The sequence below is a fragment of the Lissotriton vulgaris genome, chromosome 5, assembly GCF_964263255.1.
Source record: "Lissotriton vulgaris chromosome 5, aLisVul1.2, whole genome shotgun sequence".
Taxonomy (NCBI): domain Eukaryota; kingdom Metazoa; phylum Chordata; class Amphibia; order Caudata; family Salamandridae; genus Lissotriton; species Lissotriton vulgaris.
In genome coordinates, this window is record NC_141693.1 from 2,001,461,695 (window position 1) to 2,001,474,921 (window position 13,227).

General features: G+C 49.7%; 1 protein-coding gene across 4 annotated transcripts in view; it reads right to left on the reverse strand.

Moving 5' to 3' along the window:
* Positions 1 to 13,227, reverse strand: part of PRRC2B (proline rich coiled-coil 2B) — a 657,801-nt gene that overhangs the window by 283,687 nt on the left and 360,887 nt on the right. For all 4 annotated transcript variants that reach the window (XM_086924792.1, XM_086924791.1, XM_086924790.1 and 1 more), the window contains exon 15: positions 12,696 to 12,903. In XM_086924792.1, the coding sequence (XP_086780918.1) occupies positions 12,696 to 12,903 (208 nt within the window). The remainder of the gene's footprint in view (positions 1 to 12,695; positions 12,904 to 13,227) is intronic.

A 13,227-nucleotide genomic window follows, 5' to 3' on the forward strand; every position in this document is an offset into this window, starting at 1 on the left:
ACGATGCGGTCGACGGTGGTCTGTTCAGCTCCTTCGACGCCGAACGTTGATGCCGCTTCTCCCCAGAGCCCCGGGAAGATGGGGAACAGACCGCTGTCATCCCCCTCGATGCCGTAGTCGATGCAATAGACACTGGTGAAGTATGGGGACGCTTGCTGGACTTCCTGCCCCTGGGGAGCCCCCCCAGAGGCCTCAGCATGGGCAGATGAAGCATGCCCTGACCCACCTTGTGCCTTCTGACGTCTGTCCTCGAGGCCTTGGAGCCTGATCTTCATCCTCTCTCTCAGGGTCCTGGCAGAGAAGGTTTTGCAGATATCACACTCCTCTGGGGCATGAGAGGAGGGAAGGCAGACGATGCACACTCCATGTGGGTCGGATTTGGCCTTCTTCCTATCACACTCTGGGCAATTGAAAAATAAGCGAGGCATTTTGACAATACAGGGCACCCACAGGGAAGAAAAAAGGCTTAGTACTTAATAAAAAGCACTACACAGAAAAAGTGAAAAATCACCAAATAAACCCTTGAAAGGGAGAGCTCAATGCTCTAAGGTCGTGCTTGCAGGAGCCGGAAAAAAGAACTTAAAGTAAAAGGGACCTGCTGTGCATTCTGGGATACTGGGAGAAGTTCTGGAGAGTTCTCTTAAAGGCACAGTATACTGTTTCAGCCACATAATGGCATCCTATGGGGCTTGTCTGTCCATACCTTCCTCTCTATCATCCCAGAGGCTTTTGCTGGTAGAGGCAAGTTTCTCTGTGGAGGAAACTGGGCAAGCTGTGCTGTTTGTGTGGTTTTTTGGTGGAATTTCTAGTTGAAGTACTGGACAGTGTAGCCTGTGGAAATAGGCTGCATTATCGGTCTTTAAATTCTCTCTTAAGTTGTCAAAAAATGCAGAACTGCAAAATCACTTAAGAGATTATTTTTGATTGCTCCGGGGTCCACGCACATGGGCGTGACTATTCACTAGATTATGACTATACACAGAGATCCCCTACTACAGAAGCATATTTTTTGGTGACATTTTGGCTTTTTCATCAGTTAGAAAAAACTGAAGTAATAATCTGAATGGAACTTTAGCTCAGGTTCTATTGTACCTGAGCAGTAACCACTCTTTCCGATGCGTGTGCATTAAGTATTTTACAGTATATATTTCTAACGTAAAAAAGAAAGCTTTAGATGTGCCTACCTCATCTTGACCTTACCTACTTTCGAGAGTTACCTCGGTTTCCCTCGAGCGTCTTAGTGGGAAAGCATTTTTTTGCATTTCCAGAGTCACCGGTTGTTTGTAGAGAAATCTCTCAATTTTCTCAATCAGCATCAAACGCCACCCCCCTCAGCCTTTTCAGCATCAGGCTACAGTATTGGCAGGCTAATGAGCATCATGCTACCAATTACAACATATCGCATAATTATACACTGCTTAATTGACTCCAATATGATGCAGCTACATTTTTGCCTCATAGTTTGGGATACATGAATGACAGCACCACATTGTGCCTGCTTTGTGTTGCAGGCAAACCAGACACTTTGCCAATAAGGCTTTCTGGATGCCAACAAAAGCTGAGCTTCCATTATTTGCATATGAAGAACTCGAGGTGGGCAAGCATGCTCATGAAATTGGGACCCTGCTTATAAAATGTGCAGGATCCTTTGACATCTTCCAAGCAAACCCGAATTCAGAAAAGGCCTTAAATGCATTTGCTTCAATAGGAGTTTAGGGCATCCAAAATGAGACTGTCCAAACGAATAGCACTCGTTACTTAGCATGCCTTTAGTACGCATGCCATTACAACGCGGTTGTTAGTACGACCTCGTTGGTAGTTCGCATACCTTTACTACGCAATTCAGAACAACTGTAAGAAAGTGCCATCGTTCCTGCATGGGTATGCCCCCACTTTTTTCTCATAGCTGATGTGCTTTGACTGAGTGTGCCCTGGGTTCCTGCCAACCAGGTACCCAGGGCCTGTGTTCCTTCCCTAAAACTGTGTTGAAACTAAAACCCAATTGGCAACTCTGGCCACCTGTCAGCCCCTAGTAAATGGTACCCCAGGTACCCAGGGCATGGTGACCAGGGAAGACCCCTGAGGGATGCAGCACTTATTGTGCCACCCGCAGGGGCCCTGTACCCTGACACCCACCCACTGTCTTTGCAGGCTGAGTGTCTAACTACAGAACCAAACAGAGTCGACATGGCACACATCCCGGTGTGCCATGCCCACAGAATCCACTGCCCTGGCATACTTCAGTCACCCCTCTAGCTGGGTGCCCTATGCCAAAGGTGTGGGCACCGGTGCATGAGCCCTGTGCCCCTACAACACCCAGGGCCATTCCTGGGCACTGTAAGTGCAGTGATGCCATTAAGAGTATATGGTGCTGGGAGGTAGTCATCACGAACTCCACAGCACCATAATGGCTACACTGAAGACTGACAAGTTTGGCACTAAACTTCTCAGCATATTAAACCCGCATTGATACCAGTGTGGGATTTAATGTAAAACGCACTAGAGGGCATCTTAGAGATGCCCCCTGGAAACCTAACCTACAATCCACGTCTGGGCTGAGTGGCTGCAGAGGCTGCCACACAGCAGACATGTTGCTGGACCCCTGGGTAGGAGAGCCCCCGCTCTCCTGGGCCTGCAACAATACACATCCTGGGCGAGGTGCCGAGGATGGGCAGGGGAGAGCTTCAAAAGGCATGCCGCCTCTGTGAGCTTCCCCAGACCATTTGCTGTACCCAGCAACCAGCCCCCACCAGTCCTGACCGCCACTCTGACAGGGAGACTGGCGGGAATAACTACGTCAGGAATGGGGGGGGTGCCAGCCTGTGCCAGCCCCACTCCTCAGGTGGGGGGAGGCGAGGTGAAGCCCGACCCTGGGCCCCGGCCATCTTGAAGGTGGGGAGCTCTGCCCAATCACAGCTAGGCTCCTGCCCCCCTCCCACAGGAGAGGAGCAGGTTAGGGGGTGTACCCACCCCAGGACAGGGACCTATTGGTCCCTGCCCTTGCCTTATGTGTAACACCCCCAAACTTAGTATTTAGGGGCACCCTGAACCTTCCTTCCTCAGATCCCGATAAGAAAAGAAGATCAAGAAGACCAGTCGTGCAGCTGCTACCAGGACGACACCAACTAACTTGGCCCCAGCCCTACCGGCCAGTCGATCGGGGAACCTGCTCCTGCTTTATCCCGGCGACTCTTGCGGACAGCAGCCTTGGACAACTCAGAGGATCTGCCTGCCTTGACCCTCTAACAGACTGCTCCAACAGCAATACCCCTGGTGCCAGCCAGAAACCGCAAATCCAGCCCACTCTGCACCCACCAAGCCCGGCCCGTGCCCGAGCGATCAAAGACCACGAGGAAGTCCCCCTGGCAACTGGGACCCGAAGTCCAGTGCCCAAAGACCCTCCCAGACAACCCAGACGCCTGCAGCCTCAGAACCAGGGACCCCTCCAACCGCGACCAGATGAGGGTAAGCTTTCCCGACGCCAAAAGACACCCCTGCACCCGGTGCCTCACGTTCGCGGTGCCTTCCTTTGGGGTACCTACCTCTTCTCCAAGATCCCAACTTACCACTCGAAGTGGTGGCCGCACCTGAAGAATCCCGTCCCAGAGCCTGCAGCCTTTGTTCACTTTGTAACTTTCCCGTTGGCTAACATTGAGCACCAGATGGCTCAAAAGCACACAGCCTCCCGAGTGCTGCTGGAAGTGCAACTACTACCCTACTCCCCCACTTGCCCTGAGTAAGTGACCAGGAGCTGAGCTCCCACAGCCGCGTGGCCTGCTTGCTTGCAGCCACCAACCGAAGGTCCCCTACCCACCATTGGATTGCCTTGGGCCTACTCTCTCTGCCCCCAGCTGCCCCTGTGCCGCTAAGGGTGTAACTACTGTACCTTTCTGACCCTGAGAGACCCCTGAGTCTATGCCCAGAACCTTAACTTCACCAGTCGAGTACTCACCTGGAAACCGTTAACTCACTTTCCTGCTATAGGATAACATTGACTGGTTTGACTCGAAAAATGTTCTAAGTGTTAAGTTTTGAAACTCTAAAATAATCCTATAAAATCAGCAGAATTTCGAATTACTCACCTGGGATCAGGAGAGGAGCCAGTACTGTACCTTTCAGCCCAGTACTGAACCACAAAAGTGATTATAACTATACTTACCCATAACCTGAATTTTCTCCCATAGGAAACCATTTACTGCTTATCTCTGAAATTGTAATTTTTTAAATTAAAAATATTCCTTAAAAATCGTACCAACTACTAAAACAAATACTTACTTGTCTTAGGTAGAGACCCCCAGAGCTGAACCTAGGAGTCCAGTCCTGGATTACAAAAGTTACGAGAACCTACTTTACCTGTGACCTGAATTTCCTTCCATAGGATAACATTGATAATTTTTCACTGAAAAGTTTTTAACTGTCTACTTTTAAAATACCTTTATATTCTTTAAAAATCATTGCAATAACCAAAACTATTTTACTAAACTGTTTTCAGCTTAGATCCCAGCACTGAATCTAGGATCCAGTCCTGGAATTACAAAAGTAATCTATAAAGTAATCAACTGCATTTATGTAGAAAAACCTATTGAGCTCAATGTTAAATTGTGTTGCCTACTGCAACCACTGTACCTATTGTGTTTACAAAGTTATTACCTTTCGGCAAAGTAATTACCTGAGATCACGTATATTGAGAAAATTATATTTTGATACCTGTTCTAAAAATAAAACTATATCTTTTGATATAAAAACAATTGGCCGGAGTTCAGTCCTAGAGTGTGTGAAACATTTTGCTGACTTGAGTGTGTAAAACAAATGCTTTACACTGTCCTCTGGTACTGCCTTACTGCTCGTCTGAACTGGGGTGGCGGAGTGGGCTTAAGAACGGTGATGGATTAAACCCAGATCTTTTGACTGGGTGTGAGTGTTTGATTGTTTCAGATGCTTTGTCCATCACCACCCCCTTTTGTAGCGCTTACTGCTCGGCAAAGTTACCACTTTTGAGAATAAGGTCAGCCCTGACTTTAACCTTGGTTATACCTCTGGGGTTTGTGGTCTATACACACTGTACCTTACCTTGGTCCAGTATATATAGAGCCACTTTCTCACAATTCCCTAGCACAATAATTAATCACTTTGAAAATGTCTAGAAGAGCGACAAAAATTGGGAATGGAGCTTACATGCAGCTCCACTGAGTCACTTCCAGGGCGGTATAGTGTAAATATAGAGCCGCTCTACATTACCTGACGGCATACGGGAGTACTACTGTTGAAGTTCTCTGGACTCAGTCCGTCGCTTGGGGACGAGCCAAAGGCAAGTAATCGGCAGTTACAAGTATCCACCAGAAAGCACACATGGACCATTAAATCAGGTGAATTGGCAGCAGCATGCATAACTTCACTACAGTACCTTACTCACTTTGCCACTGGATTCAAGCTATATGGCCATGTCTGAACTGTGGGGGCAGAGTGAGCTAAAGAATGATGATGGAATAAACCCAGATCAGATGACTGGGGGCGAGTGCTTGCAATGTTCAACACTCCGTCCATCATCCCCTTTGGTTTTATTTGTTCGCCCTCAGTTGGCAGGGTATGCCCAGACGTGGGTCCCTTGCTCACTATGCCACTGGATTAAAGCTAGCCTGGCTGATGACAGCTGATTAGCCAGAAACCGGTCCTCGGAAGCTTGTTTACGGTCCAGGGAAGACATGGCTTGGCAGTTTGGGCTGGACTGTTCCCATGGGGTACATGGTCAGATTGATTTGCATATGGCCATGTCTGAACTGGGGTGACGGAGTGAGCTAAAGAATGATGATGGTTTAAACCCAGATCAGTTGACGGAGGGTGAGTGCTTGCAATGTTCACCGCTCCGTCCATCATCCCCTTTGGCTACATTACCTGACGGCATAAGGGAGTACTACTGTTGAAGTTCTCTGGACTCAGTCCGTCGCTTGGGGACGAGCCAAAGGCAAGTAATCGGCAGTTGCAAGTATCCACCAGAAAGCACACATGGACCATTAAATCAGGTGAATTGGCAGCAGCATGCATAACTTCACTGCAGTAACTCAGAGAAATGTGGCCTCCATTCATGAGGTAGATTCTTCTGAAAATGTTGGTCTCTACCACAAAAACATATCATAGTGTCTGAGCAAGGTTGCGAAACGAATAGTTTCTTACCTGTCGGTGTAGTTTTGCAGCTTGATGATCTTTCTGGATTCACTATGCTGTGCATATTCCGCGGTCTTGTGGTTCGGTCCGGATTCTTAGTCTTTTCTTTGTTTTTTTTTGCTTTTCGTCGCCCAAGTGGGCGTCGGCGTCACCCCTTCCTGGGTGTATTTCCGGTGAAGTCGGCATGCTTCCTGCGGAAGCTCCCACCCTTGGGCGCCATCTTCGGATTCTTTTTTCCGTGTTTCTTTAGTTTCCGAAGTGATGGCAATGTTCTATGTAGGTGAAACTTCTTTTAACCGCTTTGTATAAAAGTCATCCATTTTATTCTATGTTTTTTTTTTTGACCACCTCTTTCTCTCTCCAGCCTCATCTTTCTGGCGGAGGTGGGTGGGTTCGCTAGTGAATCCAGAAAGATCATCAAGCTGCAAAACTACACCGACAGGTAAGGAACTATTCGTTTTGCAGCGTGAATCTTTCTGGATTCACTATGCTGTGCATAGATTTTGTAGCGGTTTCTCATTTCTGTGGCGGCTGGGTGGAAGATGAGCTTTGGTTCTTGAATATGTGCTGGAGCACCTTTTGTCCAACTTGTGCTTCTTTGTTCATTTGAACATCAACGCAGTAGTGCTTCGTGAATGTGTGCACTGAAGCCCATGTTGCCGCCAGGCATATGTCTTGTATGGGTGTATTAGCCAGGAAGGCTATTGTCGCACCCTTTTTCCTAGTGGAGTGGGCACGTGGTCCCTCTGCCAGCTCTTGTCCTGCCCGCCTGTGGCAGAGTTGGATTGTTTGCGCGATTCATCGTGCAATAGTGTTCTTTGTTACAGCCTTTCCCAAGAAACTGTTGGCGAATGACACGAAGAACTGCTTTGTCTTCCTGTGTCCTTTTGTCCCTTCGATATAGTGCATGCCCGCCCTTCTGGCGTCTAGGGTGTGAAGGGCTCGCTCTGCACTATTTGTTGGTTTTTGGAAAAAACTCGGAATCTGTATGGACTGGTTCATATGGAATCTGGACACCACCTTTGGCAAGAAGTGTGGGTCCGTCCTCATCACAGCCCTGTCATTGTGTATTTGTATGTATGGTTCCTGCAGAGTTAGCGCCTGAAGCTCGCTCACTCGTCGTAGGGACGTTATCGCAACCAAGAAAGCGGTCTTCATGGTCAGCATCTCTAGTGAGGCCTTGTGGAGCGGTTCAAAGGGCTCCTTCATGAGTTCCGTCAGGACTATGTTCAAGTTCCATGCCGGTGGTGGTAACCGCTTGGGTGGTGCGATCCTCTTCGCTCCTTCCAGGAATCTCTTCACAACCTGAGAGGTGAAGAAGCTCCTGCCCATCTCACCCCTTGTATAGGCGACTATCGCTGCCAAGTGGACTCTTAAGGAGGACGAGCTGAGTTTTTTCTCCAGTAAGTGCGTGAGGTATTTTAGCACTGTGGAGTCCTTCATTTTATTGTGAAGTCTTTCCTTCCTGCACCATATTGTGAATCTCTTCCACTTTGCCCCGAAGCACTTCCGTGTGCTGGGCCTTCGTGCCTCCCGAAGGACCCTGAGGGTGCTCTCAGGCAGTCTCAAGTGTGCGAATTCTATGTCCTCAGGAGCCACGCCACCAGGCTCAGGCTCTCTGGCTCTGGGCGCAGTACCTCTCCGTTGTGCATGGAGAGCAGGTCTTTTCTTCTGCCGAATCTGTGGGGTGGACTCTGTGCCATCTCCATGATCTGCGAGTACCATGTCTGTCTGGCCCACTGTGGTGCGACCAGTATCAGGGTCATGTTGCTCGCTCTGCTCTTGCTCAGTACTCTGTGTATCAGTGGTATCGGGGGGAAAGCGTAAGCAAATGTCCCGGACCAATCTATCCATAGGGCATTCCCAAGGGACCCCTCTTCGGGTTGTCTGGATGCGAAGCTTCGGCATTTGGCATTCTGGCGTGTTGCAAACAGGTCCACTGATGGCGTTCCCCACTTGTTGAACAACCACTTCGTCTCCTGGGCATTGAGCTCCCACTCGTGGGATGTTGATGTCTGTCTGCTCAGCCAGTCTTCCCTGGTGGGTGTATGGCCAGTAGGTCTATCCCGAGGGGGATGGCCCATCTCCATATCTCCTGCGCCAGTGTCGAAAGCGTTGTTGACTGTGTTCCACCCTGCTTGTTGATGTAGAACATCGCTGTGGTGTTGTCTGTTTGCAGCAATACCCTCTGCTTGTACAGTCTTGTTTGGAAGGCTTTCAACGCAAGGAAGATTGTTTTCAATTCCAGATAATTGATGTGCTTCGACGCATCTGCTGGAGTCCACAGACCCCTGACTTTGAGCTCTTCCATGTGAGCGCCCCATCCCATCATGGATGCGTCTGTGGTGATGGTCACTGTTGGTGTTGGGGGTGTAAGAGGCTTTCCCTTTGCTATGTTCTCCATGGTCCACCATGCCATTTCCTTCTGCACTGCATGCGTCACAACCACTAGATCCTACCAACTCCCTGAAGCTTGTGACCATTGTTCCTGGAGCCATTCTTGGATGGGTCTCATGTGTAGGCGTACGTTTGGTACCAGGTGGATGCATGATGCCATCATCCCCAAGATCTTGCTCGCAGTCCTCACTGTCCGAGCTTGTCCCTTCCGGTAGAGGCGAGCTTCCCTCACCAGGGCCCCTGCTCTCTTGTTGCTGGGGAACACTCTGCCCTGCAAGGTGTTGATATGTGCCCCCAAGAAGATCTTCACTTGTTCCGGCTCCATTGATGATATTTTCCAATGGATGGAAAACCCCAGGTTTATCAGTGTTTTCGTCACTGTATGTGCGTCCTTCTTGCATTTCTGGTACGAGTCTGCCTTCACTAGCCAGTCGTCCAGGTAAGGATATACGTGTATCCCCCTCCTTCGTAGGTGCGCTGCGACTGCCGCGAGGCACTTCGTGAAGACCCTCGGTGCTGATTTTAGACCGAAGGCTAGTGTCGTGAACTGGTAGTGGCTGTCTCCGACCGTGAACCTGAGCATATGTTTGTGCGTTACGTTCATTGGTATGTGCAGGTAGGCGTCCTTGAGGTCTATCGTGACCATGAAGTCCCCAATCTGCAATTGCGGTAGCACCTCCTGCAGGGAGGTCATTTTGAATTTTTGTGTTCTTATGAATGTGTTCAGGAACCTGAGGTCCAGAATGGGTCTCATTGTCTCGTCGACCTTTGGCACGAGGAAATACGTTGAGTATATTCCCTTGTTTCTTTCTTTGAAGGGAACCCGTTCTATGGCCTCCTTTTGAAGGAGCTCTCTCGCTTCTTCCTGAAGCCGCTGTAGCCGTTTGTTTGTTAGTGGCTATCGCTTTGGTCTCCTGCTTGTTGGTCTTCCTTCCAGTTCCAAGCAGTACCCGTATTGGATGATGTTTAGAATCCATTTGTCTGATGTGATCTCTCTCCATTCCTGGAGATAGAGTCTTAATCTTCCACCCACTGGTGTCACGTGGTGGTAGTTGTCCATTGTGTCCTGACCTCTTTGTACGTGCTGCCCCCCGGGGTCCTTTCTGTGGGCGGGCACACGGGTGTTTCTGAAGTCATTTAGAGGCGGGCTGCTGGCCCCCTCTTTTATGCTGTCCACGTCCATTTCCTCTTCCTCGAAAGGACTGGCCCCCTTGACTGGTACTGCCAGGACTGCTTCTGTTGACTCTGTTGCGCCTGCGAGTCAGCCTGGAGCGTCTGTTGGAAAGCCTGGTGTGAAGTACCTGGCTGGTTTCCACCTCTTCTGCAGGGCCTCCGTGACTGGCTGCCCCTTTTGATGCCTCTGAACTGCAAAGGTCCCATGGATCGTGCAGTTTCATTGTCTTTCTTCAGTTGACTGAGTTTTTCGTCAACTGTTGTCCCGAACAGCGTCTCGCCGTTGACCGGAGTGTTCAAGATGCTGTGTTGCACTTCAGGTTTAAAACCAGAGATTCTGAGCCATGCGTGTCTTCTTTCCGTGACACCCATCATCATGAGCCTGCTGGAGGTGTCTGCACCATCCAGGGCCGTCTTGAGGCAACAATTTGCCGCATTCTTCCCTTCTTCCACCAGTTTCTCAGCGTTCTGCCTGGCCTCCTGGGGTAGGTCTTTCACCAGTTTTCCTAGTTCCTCCATGATCTGGTACATGTGCCTGTTTATGAGGGCATTGGAATTAGCCATGCGCCATTGGGTCGCGGCATTCCGTTCGATCCTTCTGCCCACTAAGTCCATTCTTTTGCTCTCCTTATCAGGGGGGAGGTCCAGAAGTGGTGGCCACGTTAGCCCTCTTCCTTGCTGTGACTGTGATGATCGAGTCAGCTGAGACCACGCCTCGGATGTAGGCTGGGTCCTTCGATGAATGTTTGTACTTTTTTTCGGTTCTGGGAGTGACTGCCTTGCATATTGCGGGCTCCCTGAATGCTTCCATCCCCTGCGCCAAGACGCTGTCGAGCATTGGTAGATACTGGCTCCTTGTTTGCGTGGGGAGTAATGTCTCGGGGAGTAATGTCTCGAGGAGAAAGTCTGCTTTCTGCTTGTCCTTGTCGAGCTTGAGCTTGAAGGCTGTTGCCGCCGACCTTATCACCGAGTTGTAAGCTCCGATGTCGTCTGGCGGCGATGGCCTCGAGGGGTATGTGTCGACCGCCTCTTCTGGGCTTTCGGTGTCGACATCCAAGTAATCCTCCTCCTGCGGGTCAGAGGTGGCAGACTCGGCGTCCAACCTGCTGTCCTCTTCCTCCTCATAGCTGTAAGCCTCGTAGGGATTCTCGTCCTCATCCTGGTAGTCGACCATTTCGGTGCCAGGCTCATGTTCCTCGACCTGTTCCTCTTCCTCCTCGACCACGTCCCGCATGGGTGGCTTGGTCTTGTAGGGAATCGTGAAGGCTTTCATCTTGGCGTCGAAATCCTTTTTCCGCTGCAAGATGTTTTCCATTTCAGCTTCTAGTCGCCGTTTTTCTTTTCCATCTCGGCCGCGTTGTCCGCGCCGGATTGTTCGGCCACTCTCTTCGGCGCCTGGGTCGGCTGCGAGAGCTTCGGCGTCGAGGCCTTTGACGTCGAACTGGGTTTCGGGTCCCTGTACGGCGTCAAAGCTTTAGGGTCTTTCTCCCTCGACGTCGATCGGTCCTTTTCGGGGACGATCTTCGGCGACTTCTGCTGCTCAGCAGCTCTCGGCGCCATGGACTCCTTCTCAGAGGATCCGCTGGGCCTGTTGGTAGCCGCGGACGAGAGGTGTCTCTGCGTCGACGCTTTCGGGGCCTTGCCCTCGTTTTTTCGAGACTCGGAATCTCTCGTGCTCTTGAGGAACGACGAGTCTCCTACCTTATCAGATGTCTTCGTGTAATCGGTCTCTACGACCGTGTAGCTGTCGTCTTCGGCGGCAGCGTTGTCCTCTTCCTCCGAGGACATCCCCAGCTCGTACAGCGATGGCGTCGGGCTTTTTCCTTTGAGGGTGGCGTGCGCTACCCTCTGCTCCTCCTTACACGAAGGGTCTTCTGGGCGAAGACGGAGCAGCGTTGCAGTCTTCGCTTCTGTGTTCTACCGGTAGGCAAAGGTTGCAAACCGGGTGCTGGTCTTTCTGCGCGAACTTGTGGTGGCAGTTAGGGCAGAACTTGAACGGCGTGTTGTCCATCATCGAGTGTTCAGGCCTCCCTGGCCGCGCGAACGTCGAAGTCCTCGATGAATTCTCCTTCCTTTCGCCGGGTAGTGTTCGGCGAAGTCCTTCGTAGTCTTCTTCTTTCGATATCTTCTCCAATTTCGATCTTTTTCTAGTACTTTCTCCAAAAATGTCTGGAGCCCAAACGGGAACGATCCAGACCCGACCGCGGAAATAATAATCTGAAGATGGCGCCCAAGGGTGGGAGCTTCCGCAGGAAGCATGCCGACGTCACCGGAAATACACCCAGGAAGGGGTGACGCCGACGCCCACTTGGGCGACGAAAAAAAAAAAAAAAAAAGAAAAGACTACGAATCCGGACCCAACCACAAGACCGCGGAATATGCACAGCATAGTGAATCCAGAAAGATTCACGCTGCAAAACTGGCCATGTTCATCACAGTTGCTTATGTGCTGCAGAATATTCTACGTACTGCGTCCATTTTCTTGTTCTCCTTTTCAAGAACCATCATGCGACAGATGTGCTTTATCCTTCATGGCAATCAATTTTGTTAAGGCCTTCCCAGAAAGAAAACCAGTAGTCAAGCTATTTGCAGACAAGCTACTTGAACGGTGGTGCCACTATCGGTCTACAGACCTTCTAAAAGGAAGTGAAAGTCAGTCACACTCTCCATAAAATCCATCAGTTTCCCCCCCTGCTATCTAGGTTAACAAAACGCATGCACACAAGCACCATAAAGGTGCAAAAAAAAAAAAACATGCTACCCCATCTGCTCACTTACAGTGGCAATGACCTGAAGACCAATACTAACTCCTTGACAGGTGCGAATTGTGCCCTGCGTTTACACCAAGGTATGCATTTCTACCAAACGATTTGCAACTGAAATCAATATGGGGAAGTGTGCTGACACCACTAATTAGAAGTGTTATGGGAAAAAACTTTCACTGAAAATATGTATGTCCATACCTGAAGGGTGAATTGCTGAGGGATAAAAATCAACAGGGCTTCGACCTTGAGCCATCCGTGGATCCATGTATGGGGGCATCATCATCCATCTAGGATCAAACCCAAGCATTTGAGGGTGGGGTGGGTAAAAGTTGCGCTGATGGGAGTGAGAAGGGGGTGCATAGGCTTGCTGTTGCTGCTGCCAGTGCTGCATTTTGTATAGCTGTTCCTGAAGGAGAAGATTAAAGAAATCCAATAATGAAGACATCGAAAAGATTGAACTGGTTGCTAAGAGATTCACATGAAGCATACACATTTTATGGTTGTGAAAGTTGTGGTTACAAACCTATGTGCAAAATTCAAACCTGCCAACAAATGTACTTCTCCTGTGTACAAAAACAACTTACTGATGACAGAATACTGGACGGTAGCGGTTCTTTCTCTGGGATACACGAAGCAAGGTAACAGTTTGGTGAGTAATTACTTTCAACTAGTGTATATCTAGGGATAACACCAGCAAGACAATAAGCAACATGACTTGCTGCACAGCAAA